We start from the raw sequence: 15,611 nt of genomic DNA on the forward strand, positions 1-15,611 counted from the left end.
GAAAAATCTATACACTGAAAACTATATAGAAAGCTTATGACAGAAATTGAAGAAGATACAAAAAAATGGAAAAAGATTCCATGATCCTGGATATGAAGAATAAATTTTGTTAAAATGTTGATACTACCCAAAGCAATCTAGGATACAGGAAAATGTATAAAATCAATTGTATTTTAATACACCAGTAATGAAGGAGCAGAAAGAGAAATTAAGAAAACAATCCTAATTATAATTTCACCAAAAATACCTAGCATAAGATACCTAGGAAAAAACCTAACCAAAGAGGTGAATGACCTGTACTCTGAAAACTAAAATACTGATGAAAGAAACTGAGGACAACACATAGAAATGGAAAGACATTACATGTTCATGAACTAAAAGAATATTGTAAAAATGTCTATACTACCCCAAGCAATCTACATATTCAATGCTATCCCTATCAAAATAACACCAGCATTATTCACAGAGCTAGAACAAACAATCCTAAAATTTGTATGGAACCAGAAAAGACCCCAAATAGCCAAAGCAATCTTGAAAAAGAAAACTAAGGCTGGAGGCATCACAATCCCAGACTTCAAAATGTATTACAAAGCTGTAATCATCAAGACAATATGGTACTGGCAGAAGAACAGACACTCAGATCAATGGAATAGAATAGAGAACCCAGAAATGGAACCACAAATGTATGACAAACCAATCTTTGACAAAGCTGAAAAGAATATCCAATGGAATAAAGACAGTCTCTTCAGCAAGTGGTGCTGGGAAAACTGGACAGCGACATGCAGAAGAATGAACCTGGACCATTTTCTTACACCATACACAAAAATAAACTCAAAATGGATGAAAAACCTCAGTGTCAGACAAGAAGCCATCAAAATCCTCGAGGAGAAAGCAGGCAAAAACCTCTTTGATCTTGCCTACAGCAACTTCTTATACAAAACGTCTCTGGAGGCAAGGGAAACAAAAGCAAAAATGAACAACTGGGACTTCATCAAAATAAAATTTTCTGCACAATGAAGGAAACAATCAGCAAAACTAAAAGGCAACCAACAGAATGGGAGAAGATATTTGCAAACGACATATGAGATAAAGAGTTAGTATCCAAAATCTATAAAGAACTTACCCAACTCAACACACACAGAAATATAATCCAGTGAAGAAATGGGCAAAAGACATGAATAGACACTTCTCCAAAGAAAACATGCAGATGGCCAACTGACACACGAAAAAATGCTCAACATCACTTATCATCAGGGAAATACAAATCAAAACCACCATGAGATACCACCTTATACCTGTCAGAATTGCTACGTTTAACAACTCAAGCAACAACAGACGTTGGCGAGGATGCAGAGAAAGAAGATCTCATTCGCACTCTTGGTGGGAATGCAAGCTGGTGCAGTCACTCTGGAAAATAGTATGAAGATTCCTCAAAAAGCTAAAAATAGAAGTACCCTACAATCCAGCAATTGCACTACTAGGTATTTATCCAAGGGATACAGGTATACTGTTTTGAAGGGACACAGGCACCCCAATGTTTATAGCAGCACTATCAACAATAGCCACAGCATGGAAAGAGCCCAAATGTCCATTGATGGATGAATGGATAAAGAAGATGTGGTATATATATGCAGTGGAATATTATTTGGCAATCAAAAGAATGAAATCTTGCCATTTGCAACTACGTGGATGGAACTGGAGGGCATTATGCTAAGTGAAATTAGTCAGAGAAAGACAAATATCATATGACTTCACTCACATGAGGACATTAAGAGACAAAACAGATGGACATAACGGAAGGGAAACAAAAATAATATAAAAACAGAGAGGGGAACAAAACATAAGAGACTCATTAATATGGAGAACATACAGAGGATTACTGGAGGGGGTGTGGGAGGGGAGATGGGCTAAATGGGTAAGGAGCACTAAGGAATCTACTCCTGAAATCATTTTTGCACTATATGCTAACTAATTTGAATGTAAATTTTAAAAAACAAAATTGAAAAAAAAAGAGTACACTTAGCATGATGAGCACTGAGTAGAGAATTGTTGAGTCACTATATTGTACACCAGAAATTAATATAACACTGTATATTAATTATATTGGAATTATGATTAAAAATACAAAATTTTTTTTTTCAATATATGAAATTTATTGTCGAATTGGTTTCCATACAACACCCAGTGCTCATCCCAAAATGTGCCCTCCTCAATACCCATCACCCACCATCCCCTCCCTCCCACCCCCCATCAACCCTCAGTTTGTTCTCAGTTTTTAACAGTCTCTTATGCTTTGGCTCTCTCCCACTCTAACCTCTTTTTTTTTTTTCCTTCCCCTCCCCCATGGGTTTCTGTTAAGTTTCTCAGGATCCACATAAAAGTGAAAACATATGGTATTTGTCTTTCTATGTATGGCTTATTTCATTTAGCATCACACTCTCCAGTTCCATCCACGCTGCTACAAAGGGCCATATTTCATTCTTTCTCATTGCCCTGTAGTACTCCATTGTGTATATAAACCACAATTTCTTTATCCATTCATCAGTTGATGGACATTTAGGCTCTTTCCATAATTTGGCTATTGTTGAGAGTGTTGCTATAAACATTGGGGTACAAGTGCCCCTATGCATCAGTACTCCTGTATCCCTTGGGTAAATTCCTAGCAGTGCTATTGCTGGGTCATAGGGTAGGTCTATTTTTAATTTTCTGAGGAACCTCCACACTGCTTTCCAGAGTGGCTGCACCAGTTTGCATTCCCACCAACAGTGCAAGAAGGTTCCCGTTTCTCCACATCCTCGCCAGCATCTATAGTCTCCTGATTTGTTCATTTTGGCCACTCTGACTGGCATGAGGTGATATCTGAGTGTGGTTTTGATTTGTATTTCCCTGATAAGGAGCGACGTTGAACATCTTTTCATGTGCCTGTTGTCCATCCGGATGTCTTCTTTAGAGAAGTGTCTATTCATGTTTTCTGCCCATTTCTTCACTGGATTATTTGTTTTTTGGGTGTGGAGTTTGGTGAGCTCTTTATAGATTTTGGATACTAGCCCTTTGTCCGATATGTCATTTGCAAATATGTTTTCCCATTCCGCTGGTTGCCTTATAGTTTTGTTGATTGTTTCCTTTGCTGTGCAGAAGCTTTTTATCTTCATAAGGTCCCAGTAATTCATTTTTGCTTTTAATTCCCTTGCCTTTGGGGATGTGTCGAGTAAGAGATTGCTACAGCTGAGGTCAGAGAGGTCTTTTCCTGCTTTCTCCTCTAGGGTTTTGATGGTTTCCTGTCTCACATTCAGGTCCTTTCTCCATTTTGAGTTCGTTTTTGTGAATGGTGTGAGAAAGTGGTCTAGTTTCAACCTTCTGCATGTTGCTGTCCAGTTCTCCCAGCACCATTTGTTAAAGAGACTGTCTTTTTTCCATTGGATGTTCTTTCCTGCTTTGTCAAAGATTAGTTGGCCATAAGTTTGTGGGTCTAGTTCTGGGGTTTCTACTCTATTCCATCAGTCTATGTGTCTGTTTTTGTGCCAATACCATGCTGTCTTGATGATGACAGCTTTGTAGTAGAGGCTAAAGTCTGGGATTGTAATGCCTCCTGCTTTGGTCTTCTCCTTCAAAATTACTTTGGCTATTCAGGGCCTTTTTTGGTTCCATATGAATTTTAGGATGGCTTGTTCTAGTTTCGAGAAGAATGCTGGTGCAATTTTGATTGGGATTGCATTGAATATGTAGATAGCTTTGGGTAGTATTGACATTTTGACAATATTTATTCTTCCAATCCGTGAGCAGGGAATGTCTTTCCATTTCTTTATATCTTCTTCAATTACCTTCATAAGCTTTCTATAGTTTTCAGTATACAGATCTTTTACATCTTTGGTTAGATTTATTCCTAGGTATTTTATGCTTTTTAGTGCAATTGTGAATCTGATCAGTTTCTTTGTCTTTCTGTTGCTTCATTATTAGTGTATAAGAATGCAACTGATTTCTGTACATTGATTTTGTATCCTGCAACTTTGCTGAATTCATGTATCAGTTCTAGCAGACTTTTGGTGGAGTCTATTGGATTTTCCATGTATAGTATCATGTAATCTGCAAAAATTGAAAGCTTGACTTCATCTTTGCCAATTTTGATGCCTTTGATTTCCTTTTGTTGTCTGATTGCTGATGCTAGAACTTCCAACACTATGTTAAACAACAGCGGGGAGAGTGGGCATCCCTGTCGTGTTCCTGATCTCAGGGGAAAAGCTCTCAGTTTTTCCCCATTGAGGATGATGTTAGCTGTGGGCTTCTCATAAATGGCTTTTATGATCTTTAAGTATGTTCCTTCTATCCCGACTTTCTCAAGGGTTTTTATTAAGAAAGGGTGCTGGAGTTTGTCAAAGGCCTTTTCTGCATCGATTGACAGGATCCTATGGTTCTTCTCTTTTTTTTTTTTGTTAATGTGATGTATCACGTTGGTTGATTTGCAAATGTTGAACCAGCCCTGCATCCCAGGAATGAATCCCACTTGATCATGGTGAATAATTCTTTTTATATGCTGTTGAATTTGATTTGCTAGTATCTTATTGAGAACTTTTGCATCCATATTCATCAGGGATATTGGCCTGTAGTTCTCTTTTTTTACTGGGTCTCTGTCTGGTTTAGGAATCAAAGTAATACTGGCTTCATAGAATCAGTCTGGAAGATTTCCTTCCCTTTCTATTTCTCAGAATAGCTTGAGAAGGATAGGTATTATTTCTGCTTTAAACGTCTGATAGAACTCCGCTGAGAAGCCCTCTGGTCCTGGACTCTTATTTGTTGGGAGATTTTTGATAACCGATTCAATTTCTTCACTGGTTATGGGTCTTTTCAAGCTTTCTATTTCCTCCTGATTGAGTTTTGGAAGAGTGTGGGTGTTCAGGAATTTGTCCATTTCTTCCAGGTTGTCCAATTTGTTGGCATATAATTTTTCATAGTATTCCCTGATAATTGTTTGTATCTCTGAGGGATTGGTTGTCATAATTCCATTTTCATTCATGATTTTATCTGTTTGGGTCATCTCCCTTTTCTTTTTGAGAAGCCTGGCTAGAGGGTTGTCAATTTTTGTTTATTTTTTCAAAAAACCAACTCTTGTTTTCGGTGATCTGCTCTACAGTTTTTTTTAGATTGTGTATTGTTTATTTCTGCTCTGATCTTTATCATTTCTCTTCTTCTGCTGGGTTTAGGCTGCCTTTGCTGTTCTGCTTCTATTTCCTTTAGGTGTGCTGTTAGATTTTGTATTTGGGATTTTTCTTGTTTCTTGAGATAGGCCTGGATTGCAATGTATTTTCCTCTCAGGACTACTTTCGCTGCGTCCCAAAGCGTTTGGATTGTCGTATTTTCTTTTTCGTTTGTTTCCGTATATTTTTTTGATTCCTTCTCTAATTGCCTAGTTGACCCACTCATTCTTTAGTAGGGTGTTCTTTAACCTCCATGCTTTTGGAGGTTTTCCAGACTTTTTCCTGTGGTTGATTTCAAGCTTCATAGCATTGTGGTCTGAAAGTATGCATGGTAGGATCTCAATTCTTGTATACTTCTGAAGGGCGGTTTTGTGACCCAGTATATGATCTATCTTGGAGAATGTTCCATGTGCAGTCGAGAAGAAAGTATATTCTGTTGCTTTGGGATGCAGAGTTCTAAATATATCTGTCAAGTCCATCCGATCCAATGTCTCATTCAGGGCCCTTGTTTCTTTATTGACCATGTGTCTAGATGATCTATCCATTTTTGTAAGTGGAGTGTTAAAGTCCCCTGCAATGACCACATTCTTACCAATAAGGTTGCTTATGTTTATGAGTAATTGTTTTATATATTTGGGGGCTCCTGTATTCGGCGCGTAGACATTTATAACTGTTAGCTCTTCCTGATGGATAGACCCTGTAATTATTATATAATGCCCTTCTTCATCTCTTGTTACAGCCTTTAATTTAAAGTCTAGTTTGTCTGATATAAGTATGGCTACTCCAGCTTTCTTTTGGCTTCCAGTAGCATGATACATAGTTCTCCATCCCCTCACTCTCAATCTAAAGGTGTCCTCAGGTCTAAAATGAGTCTCTTGTAGACAGCAAATAGATGGGTCTTGTTTTTTTATCCATTCTGATACCCTATGTCTTTTGGTTGGTGCATTTAGTCCATTTACATTCAGTGTTATTATAGAAAGATACGGGTTTAGAGTCATTGTGATGTCTGTATGTTTTATGCTTGTAGCGATGTCTCTGGTACTTTGTCTCACAGGTCTCCCCTTAGGATCTCTTGTAGGGCTGGTTTAGTGGTGAGGAATTCCTTCAGTTTTTGTTTGTTTGGGAACACCTTTATCTCTCCTTCTATTCTAAATGACACACTTGCTGGATAAAGGATTCTCGGCTGCATATTTTTTCTGTTCAACACATTGAAGATCTCCTGCCATGCCTTTCTGGCCTGCCAAGTTTCAAAAGAGAGATCAGTCACAAGTCTTATAGGTCTCCCTTTATATGTGAGGGCACGTTTATCCCTTGTTGCTTTCAGAATTTTCTCTTTATCCTTGTATTTTGCCAGTTTCACTATGATATGTCATGCAGAAGATCAATCCAAGTTACGTCTAAAGGGAGTTCTCTGTGCCTCTTGGATTTCAATGCCTTTTTCCTTCCCCAGTTCAGGGAAGTTCTCAGCTATTATTTCTTCAAGTACCCCTTCAGCACCTTTCCCTCTCTCTTCCTCCTCTGGGACACCAATTATGCATATATTATTTCTGTTTAGTGTATCACTTAGTTCTCTAATTTTCCCCTCATACTCCTGGATTTTTTTATCTCTCTTTTTCTCAGCTTCCTGTTTTTCCATAATTTTATCTTCTAGTTCACCTATTCTCTCCTCTGCCTCTTCAATCCGATCCGTGGACGTTTCCATTTTATTTTGCATGTTTTTTAAAGCATTTTTCAGCTCCTCTTGACTGTTCCTCAGTACCTTGATCTCTGTAGCAAGAGATTCTCTGCTGTCCTCTATACTGTTTTCAAGCTCAGTGATTAATTTTATGACTATTATTCTAGATTCACTTTCTGTTATATTATTTAAATCCTTTTTGATCAGTTCATTAGCTGTTGCTATTTCCTGGAGATTCTTTTGAGGGGAATTCTTCCGTTTGGCCATTTTGGATAGTCCCTGGAGTGGTGCGGACTCGCAGGGCACTTCCCCTGTGCTGTGGTGTATAACTGGAGTTGGTGGGTGGGGCCGTAGTCAGACCTGATGTCTGCCCCCAGCCCACCAATGGGGCCACAGTCAGACTGGTGTGTGCCTTCTCTTCCCCTCTCCTAGGGCAGGATTCACTGTGGTGTGGTGTGGCCCGTCTGGGCTACTTGCACACTGCCAGGCTTGTGGTGCTGGGGATCTGGTGTATTAGCTGGTATGGGTAGGCAAGGTGCACGGGGGCAGGAGGGACAGGCTTAGCTTGCTTCTCCTTAGGTGATCCACTTCAGGAGGGGCCCTGTGGCAGCAGGAGGGAGTCAGACCCGCTGCCAGAGGGGTGTCTGCAGAAGCACAGCGTTGGGTGTTTGTGTGGAGCAAGCAAGTTCCCTGGCAGGAACTAGTTCCCTTTGGGATTTTGGCTGGGGGATGGGCGAGGGAGATGGCACCGGTGAGCGCCTTTGTTCCCTGCCAAACTGAGCTCTGTCGTCCTGGGGCTCAGCAACTCTCCCTCCCTTTGTCCTCCAGCCTTCCTGCTTTCCGAGCAGAGCTGTTAACTTATGACCTCCCAGATGCTAAGTCCCGCTTGCTTCAGAACACACTCCATCCGGCCCCTCTGCTTTTGCCAGCCAGACTCGGTGGCTCTGGTTGGCCGGCAGGCTGCCCCTCCAGCCCAGCTCCCTCCCGCCAGTCCGTGGAGCACGCACCGCCTCGCGGCCCTTCCTACCCTCTTCTGTGGGCCTCTCGTCTGCGCTTGGCTCCGGAGACTCCGTTCTGCTAATCCTCTGGCGGTTTTCTGGGTTAGTTAGGCAGGTATAGTGGAATCTAAGTGATCAGCAGGACGCGCGGTGAGCCCAGAGTCCTCCTATGCTGCCATCTTCCCTACTAAAACCTTTTTTAAAGGCTCAAAAAATACATGTATTCTCTGAAAATATGCAAGGGGTATTACTCCCCTCCCCCAAACCCTGGAATAGTTAAGCCACTTAAAGATCAGTTTGCCCATCTGAGGAGCTAAGTACCACTTACTCTAATCTTGTCAGGACATTTAGTGGTTTAATGAATTGATTTGTGAAAGGAAGTTTAAGACCCTGTAAGCAAGATGCTGCAAATTGTAAAACAGCCTGCTAAATGGCTACTCCCCCAAAACAAGGAACAATTTATGCCAGACATAAAAAATCTGATTGAACTTGCTTTATTACATGTGTACCTCTTGGGCAATGAAAGACTTGTAAAACAATGTTTCTGGGACAATAAACTAGGGGTACCTGTTTGCAATGGTATTGTAAATACAAATGTTTCTATTATTGTGCTGGTGGCCAACAGAGGGACAGATTTGTTTGAAGAGCAAGACTCTGAACATAAGAGTTACTCAGAAAATTCTTTATGAATAAAATTATTCAAATTCTGACCCGTATTTACACCTTAATATATTGGAAATCTTTCCAAAAGACAAAATAATCTGAAAGGTAATAGGTCACATCTTCCTAGTAGATGACATCACATACCCAAGGAATGCCATGTAAGAATAAGAATGAAAAGGGAGTAAAAGTCAAAAGATTATTGTAACTATATTTGGAGAATATAGGGATGATTCCACAGTGGTTTCTGGACCTCCTACCTGCATCATAGTCACCTTGGGAATGTATGAAAACTGGAGATTCTCAAGGGAGGGAGCTAAAGACTGAATTTAACAAGCCTCCCAGGTGATCCTAATGCACATCAAAGGTCAGAAATTTTTGATTTTATAGGGAAGTTTAGTGCTAGTTTTCAAAGGAAAAAATGCGAGATTTTCCTCAACTTCTTTCATCCATTCATTCAATAAACATGTACCAGCACTTGTTATAGACAAGGCATCATACTAGGAGCTGCAAAACCCCCAGAACAATTTGGGTGGGAAAGGAAAACACTATGTATGATTTAGGAGCCAATGTTCATTTTCCTTTCTACACTGTTTCAGTACCTTGTTCATTTCCTGTTTTATTCTCTTTGAGCTACAGCCTCATGCCCTGCTTGATATTGCTTCAAAAGCACTTAAGGAGTGGATATAAGACAGCAACACAGAAACCAAGCATGAGGAGAGAGAGTGTTGCAGTGGGGGCAAAGTGCAACTGCTGGCTTTCCTTACTCTCAGAAGATAGCAAGGAAACAAACAGCAGGAAGAAAGTCCATCCAGAAAAAAAAAAAATCTGAACCGTCTTGGCTTGTTAATATGGAATTCTGACATAAGCCTTAGGTACACCTGCAGGTTTCAGGTGATATTATAAAACCCAGAAACTACAAAAATATAACACCAGATTCCATGGTGCAAAGATTACGTGCCATATATTTTCCCTTTCCCTTACAGAGACAGTCTTTCCCCTTCTTAACCTTGATTTGGGCTAAGGGGAACCCCCTTGCTCTCTGTTTTTCTGTTAGTTTACCCAAGGTAAATAGATATGAGAGAGAATAAGAAGCCTGAATATAAACTGAACAAGTTAACAACTGCTAGATAATGCCAAAAATAAGGGTCCAAGGAGCATCCTTGGATAACTAGAAAGTGAATAGAGGAAAAGAAAATGGATAGGAAAAGAAGTTCTCAAAATTCACCCAAAATTGGATTCAAAGTAATAAGACTTGATAGCAAAATTAAAACTGATGATAAGATTCAGAATTTACTGGGTAGGAGATTTTTTCCATGCATGTAAATGGATCCTCAAGAAACCACATACAGTGAAATCCCTTTCAAACATCACTGTGAGCTATTTGAACACAGTTTGCGTGGTTTTATCACCTGATGTTACCACCCTCTCTTAGCATTTTCCACACATTTTACATTTAAAGTGGTTAGTTCACAGAAAAGCATAGCACACAAGATTTCCTGTATCTTTCCAGGTATTGTTCTTTGTCTACTCTCAATTGATCCCATAAATTCCAAGGCCCTTGTAGTTTTCTAAATCCCTCAAGGTTCCAAAAACAGAACCTGGCAAAAATGCATGTGTCCCTGAGTTTTCAGATGTTTCCTCTTTATCAAAGTGGTCCCTGGTAAAAAGCCACTATTCTGGGTTTCAGGCAACATCAGGAGATTTTTCCACCAAAAGCCTGTCAACCATTCCAGGTTGTGCAATTTGTGTGTATGCATGTGTAAACAAAATCATATAAGTAATCCGAATCAGAGGTTCCTAGTGAGTCCCAAAGCTGCTGTAGACTAAGCGTTTGAACATTAAGTTTTCATCTCACCGTTCTGCCTGTGCATTGGATATTCAGGGCTGACCTAAGACAGTGAGGGTCCCCAGAGTCTTAGCTTTTTGCTATGCTCTGAAAATCAGGCTCATGTTAATCGTTTAACCTGTTCGTAGAATTCCCAGGTATCCAGAGCTAGCCCAGGGGACCTGTAAGGATAAGTCAAGTCATCATTTTTATCAGAATTTTTAAAAAGGAGCTTTGAAATAACAGTCCTAAAACAGAAAATGAAGTATATTTCTGCTGCAAAGTTACTCTAATCATTGCACAAGAAGAGGCGTTTTATTTCCTATTAACCAGATAATTTTGAATTCCTTAGCTTTTGTTTTTATTCTGTAGGCTAAGATAATATTTGAGATGGATTCCTCCAAACCCCTCAAAAAAAAAATTCCAAACTATGCTATGACTGGTAATACTGGGCTATTCATTTTGATTAATGATAATTTACAATCATCACTCAAGGTCACAAGCAATTCGGGACCAATATAGATAAAACTAGCATGTTTTCAGGGGTTACTGTGCATCATGAATTAAATTAAATATGAATTGAAGTTGTTTGTTCAACCAGCCAGTTCATTCTTCGAAATCCTACTCATTTGGTGATGTAAATTTATGGGATTAGAGCCAGAAAAATAATAGAACTTTCTCATCTTCTCTACTGTAGCTCTAACATACACTGCTTGCCTCTCTATTTTATTTATATTATTTTAACAAATACACTCAGAGTTCAATTTTAGTTGAAGAATAACAACTAGACCATTCAAGAGGATATTTGCATGAAGCAGTAATAAAGGCATTATCTAAATAGTCAGTACTGGTTTTTCAGTGCAGTAAATTCTCCAGTTTGTTTAGTTCTCCCTCCTTAGAGACTTCCTGAACCTTAGTGTCCACTGCAACAGAGGGAATCTTCCTTGGCAGTATTCAGCTCTGTATTCACATACATTTTGGTTCCATGGATAACTAAGTTATGACCAACCAATCACACAAATCTTAACTTTGAATGCTACATTTGAAACACTTCCAAATATTTTAAGAAGTAGTGAATCATGCAAAGATCTTTTCTTTCCCTCTCTCACCTACAAACTGTTTAAAAGGTAAGAAATCAGTTTATCTTCCATTAAAATATCTTCAAAATGATTCCAAAGTTTTCAAAACAACAGCAATCTTGAAATTCATTGAAAGTTCCACATTAAGGCCTCTCTTCATTTAAAGTGAAGAGCAACAGGAATTTTGATATGAACATGATTGTGAAAGTATATGTTTTCTAATATTAGATTTCAAAATCATCAACTGAAACTACATTTTAATATGATCCCAATTTTTTGTAATTTGTGTTTATGAATACATTTTGATGTAAATAAATATGGTAAAATGCCAACAGTGATTATTTGGGGTAATGGAATCACCACGATTTTTTATTTTTTAATGTTTTTCTGAATTTTTCAAATATCTTTGAAGCAGATAGGCATTTATTTTAAAATCCAGAAACAAAGGCATCATTTAAAAATTTAATCTATTTTTCTCTATTAAATCAAGCTGAGTTGTTGAAAGAGGCAAGCGAATCAACATACCTTTTGATTAAATGGGCTCGGCTGTTCACATAGTTGGAGTCAAAGGAATAGTTTTCAGTCTGCAATGGGAAAAAAAAAAGATTAAAAATGTTACATAGATGATTCACGGAAAGAGCCAAACTGTCCTACTTATGAGGAATTTTTCTACTGGATGAGAAGCAATGAATGAATCAGAAACCAAGGCCATAGCTGGGTAACACCCTGAGGAATGCCTGCTACCTGCTTAGGGCTCTGAGGGCTCTGTCGAAGCAGCCCTCACTTACAGACCAAGATGAACTTTACTCAAACATCCCCTATAATATGGATGGCTACTGACCATGCAACCACTTAGAGGAAGATACAACATGACCTACAATCTTTACAGAAACTAATTGTTTTCCATTCCCAGTGGATATAATTCTGTGCCTATCAAATTGACTGGAAGTTCAAAGGTATTTTTATTAGTAGTACATAATTAACATGTTAAAATATTTATTCCATAGATATGGAAATACAGACAAGCTAATCCCCTACTGTGGATTTAAACTCTGCACTTCCTTTTGTTTTAAGACATTTTGCTCAGCATTAGTTATGCAGGAAGGCCTTCGTTTTATCACAGATATAAAGGCAAACAACTATTATGCCTGAAACTGGATGAAGGGCAGTCCACAGGGAGTGTCAAAGCTTTTCATGTGAAACATGAAGGTTGCAAGCAAACCCTGTCTCAGCTCCTATCATTAAAACACCACTTCCTAATCTGGTTACAGTAGACTGCCTGAGCAACAGCTTTACAAAAACAAATGCAAAATACCTGCCAGATGAATGAGATGGGAAAACAGTTCATGAGCACTGAAAGGGAGCAGCCTTAGAAGGTGGGAATGCAGGGAAAAGTTGACACTGAAGTAACTGAAAGTTCTAGTACAGTGGATCTTACTCCCAACACTCAAGTATTATTCTGACTGAACCATCGTATATACTGGAAAATGCATAAACACATCTCCTCCACCCTCCTGCTCTTCTACCAGAAATCATCTCCATCCCCACCATTCCCATCATTCCTTAGGACCTTCTGAAATGACTTCAACTAAAAGTGCCTGGAAAAGGAAACACAATAGCTGTCTAGCTACCAAAATACCAGATTCCTTTCAGATGACTACCTGTCAGACATTAACTGTGCTAGGCTCTTAGACACAGATTTTGGTTGCAAGGAACTGAAAGTTTAGTAGAGGAGAACAGGAAAGGTGATAGTAGATGCAACTACCACATGAGCATCAAACAGCCAACAGTTAGGGTAGAGACCCTAAGTATCTAGAGTAGGTGGGGATGGGGGGTGGTAAGTAGGCAGGAAAAAGGAGGAGAGAATATTGAGAAGGAATCTAAATCCCATCATTGTCTTGTACTTACTCAGGCATGCTCATGCCCTCTGAATGCCCCTCATTTGAAGATGGGTTCTATAATATCTATTCACACTACTTTTATGTACAGGCTAAAATCCACTTTAATGTAAACCACAAGTGATTTTTGGTTCTGTTGTAAGGAATGGAGTGGGAGAGTAAAAAATAAAAAGGATCAGTTCATTTCTAATTTGTTCATAAAAATAGAACTACCCTATGAGCCAGCAATTGCACTACTAGGTATTTATCCAAGGGATACAGGTATACTGTTTTGAAGGGACACATGCACCCCCATGTTTATATCAGAACTATCAACAATAGCCACAGTATGGAAAGAGCCCAAATGTCCATCGATGGATGAATGGATAAAGAAGATGTGGTATATATATACAATGGAGTATTACTCAGCAATCAAAAAGAATGAAATTTTGCCATTTGCAACTACGTGATGGAACTAGGGGGTATTATGCTAAGTGAAATTGGTCAGTCAGAGAAAAACAAATATCATATGATTTCTCTCATATGAGGACTTTAAGACACAGAACAGATGAACACAAGGGAAGGGAAGCAAAGATAATATAAAAACAGGGAGGGGGACAAAACATAAGAGACTCTTAAATATGGAGAACAGAGGGTTACTGGAGGGGTTGTGGGAGGGGGGATGGGCTAAATGGGTAAGGGGCATTAAGGAATCTACTCCTGAAATCATTGTTGCACTATATGCTGACTAATTTGGATGTAAATTAAAAATATAGAATAAAACAAAATGGATGTTGAAATTGTTACAAATATAACTACAGGAAGAAGAGGCAAACTTGAAGCTACATTGGGAATACAATGCTAGAAGTATTGCTGGAAGAGGTTATCCATCAGTCAGTCAACCAACAAGCATTTCTTGAATTAATTTATTATATCAACATAATAAACACACAATATGCTGTGTAAATGTGCTCTTCTATGATATTCAATACATATTCTATTAACAAGTAGAAGTTCCCCACCTGCCAAAAACCATGCTATCCAATTAAAACAGGAAACTGATTAAGTACTCAGGAGTTCCATGTCTAGTTTCACCATGAAACCTTGGGTAAATTACTTCATTTATGCATGCCTCACTTTCCTCCTATGTAAAATAAGGATAATAGAACATGAATCCAAAGGGGAAGTTCAACCGAATTTATCATGACTCATGGTAGACATGGTGTGAAATCCTTTATCCCCTGCTTTCTACAGAACCCACAACCCCAAATAGGATCGAGAATTTGACCTCACTCAGGCAATAAAAGAGTAGCATGAACACATTTGATTTCAGTTTCCAAACTTAAGTCATTTTTTCAAGAAAGTTAATAGACACACAGAAGCAAAAGAAGGAAATTGTGATGATACTGGCTTTGCAAAAAAAAGCATTGAGGAGCATCCCAAGATACTGTCATGTTAAAGAAGCCAGTTTTCAAGTAGAATATTTTGCATAGCTTTGCATATGAGGCATCCAACCTGTGTGCAATGTGCATGGAATATGGAGCTCTTTGGAGACCTGACCTCCAGCCATTGTGCCAGAACTCTATGTATGGGCAAATAAACAAAACCATACAAATTCTATCCCTGGTGACTGTACTACTTCTTGATCCTAATGGAATAATATATCTCACCATGAGAATCCCACTCACAGGCAATGAGTTAAAAGAAGAAATAAGTCTAGAAGGCTTGCTTGTGGAGACTTTATCAGTGCTCTGTCCTTCTCTCTGGGATACAGATTGGTTAACCTGGGCAAACATGCCAGGCATGATCTGCCACTGTATGTAGGAGAGTATCACTGAAGCTTATATCACCTTCCTATCTTTCTTCCCCCCCCCTTTTTTTTTTTACTCTAAAAGACTAAGCCACTCAGTTTTGTGGGTCCAAGTGTAAATATTCCATTCCCCAAACTGGCACAAACCATAATAGGCAGGTGTCCCATGCTGCACCCCCATGAAATTAGAAGCACTAGTCATAAGGTAGATTCCTAGAACCAATTTTCCCATAGTGGATAGGGCTATGCTGAGTCATCCACTGTCTTTTTGTTTTTATAATCAGTCCCAGGTCTCTGTGAAGCCACTTAATTGGAGTTTGGAAACAACCTATGAAACAGAATTATTCTAATTGACAGGACACACTATTCTGGCCCCATTAATACTACATTCCAAACAACTGAGGTAATTTGCTACCGATAGCCAATTATGAGTCTATGTATATTGACATCAAGTGTTCTTGCTCATAGTGATTCAAGGCATGTACTCAAACC

The 15,611-nt window shown here is 38.9% G+C and overlaps 1 protein-coding gene across 2 annotated transcripts in view; it reads right to left on the minus strand.

Annotated features, from left to right (window-relative positions):
- PCDH19 (protocadherin 19) overlaps positions 1-15,611 on the minus strand; it is a 144,589-nt gene that overhangs the window by 65,651 nt on the left and 63,327 nt on the right. For both annotated transcript variants that reach the window (XM_006943858.4, XM_004000697.5), the window contains exon 3: positions 11,958-12,016. In XM_006943858.4, the coding sequence (XP_006943920.1) occupies positions 11,958-12,016 (59 nt within the window). The remainder of the gene's footprint in view (positions 1-11,957; positions 12,017-15,611) is intronic.

Source organism: Felis catus, chromosome X, assembly GCF_018350175.1.
Source record: "Felis catus isolate Fca126 chromosome X, F.catus_Fca126_mat1.0, whole genome shotgun sequence".
Lineage (NCBI taxonomy): Eukaryota > Metazoa > Chordata > Mammalia > Carnivora > Felidae > Felis > Felis catus.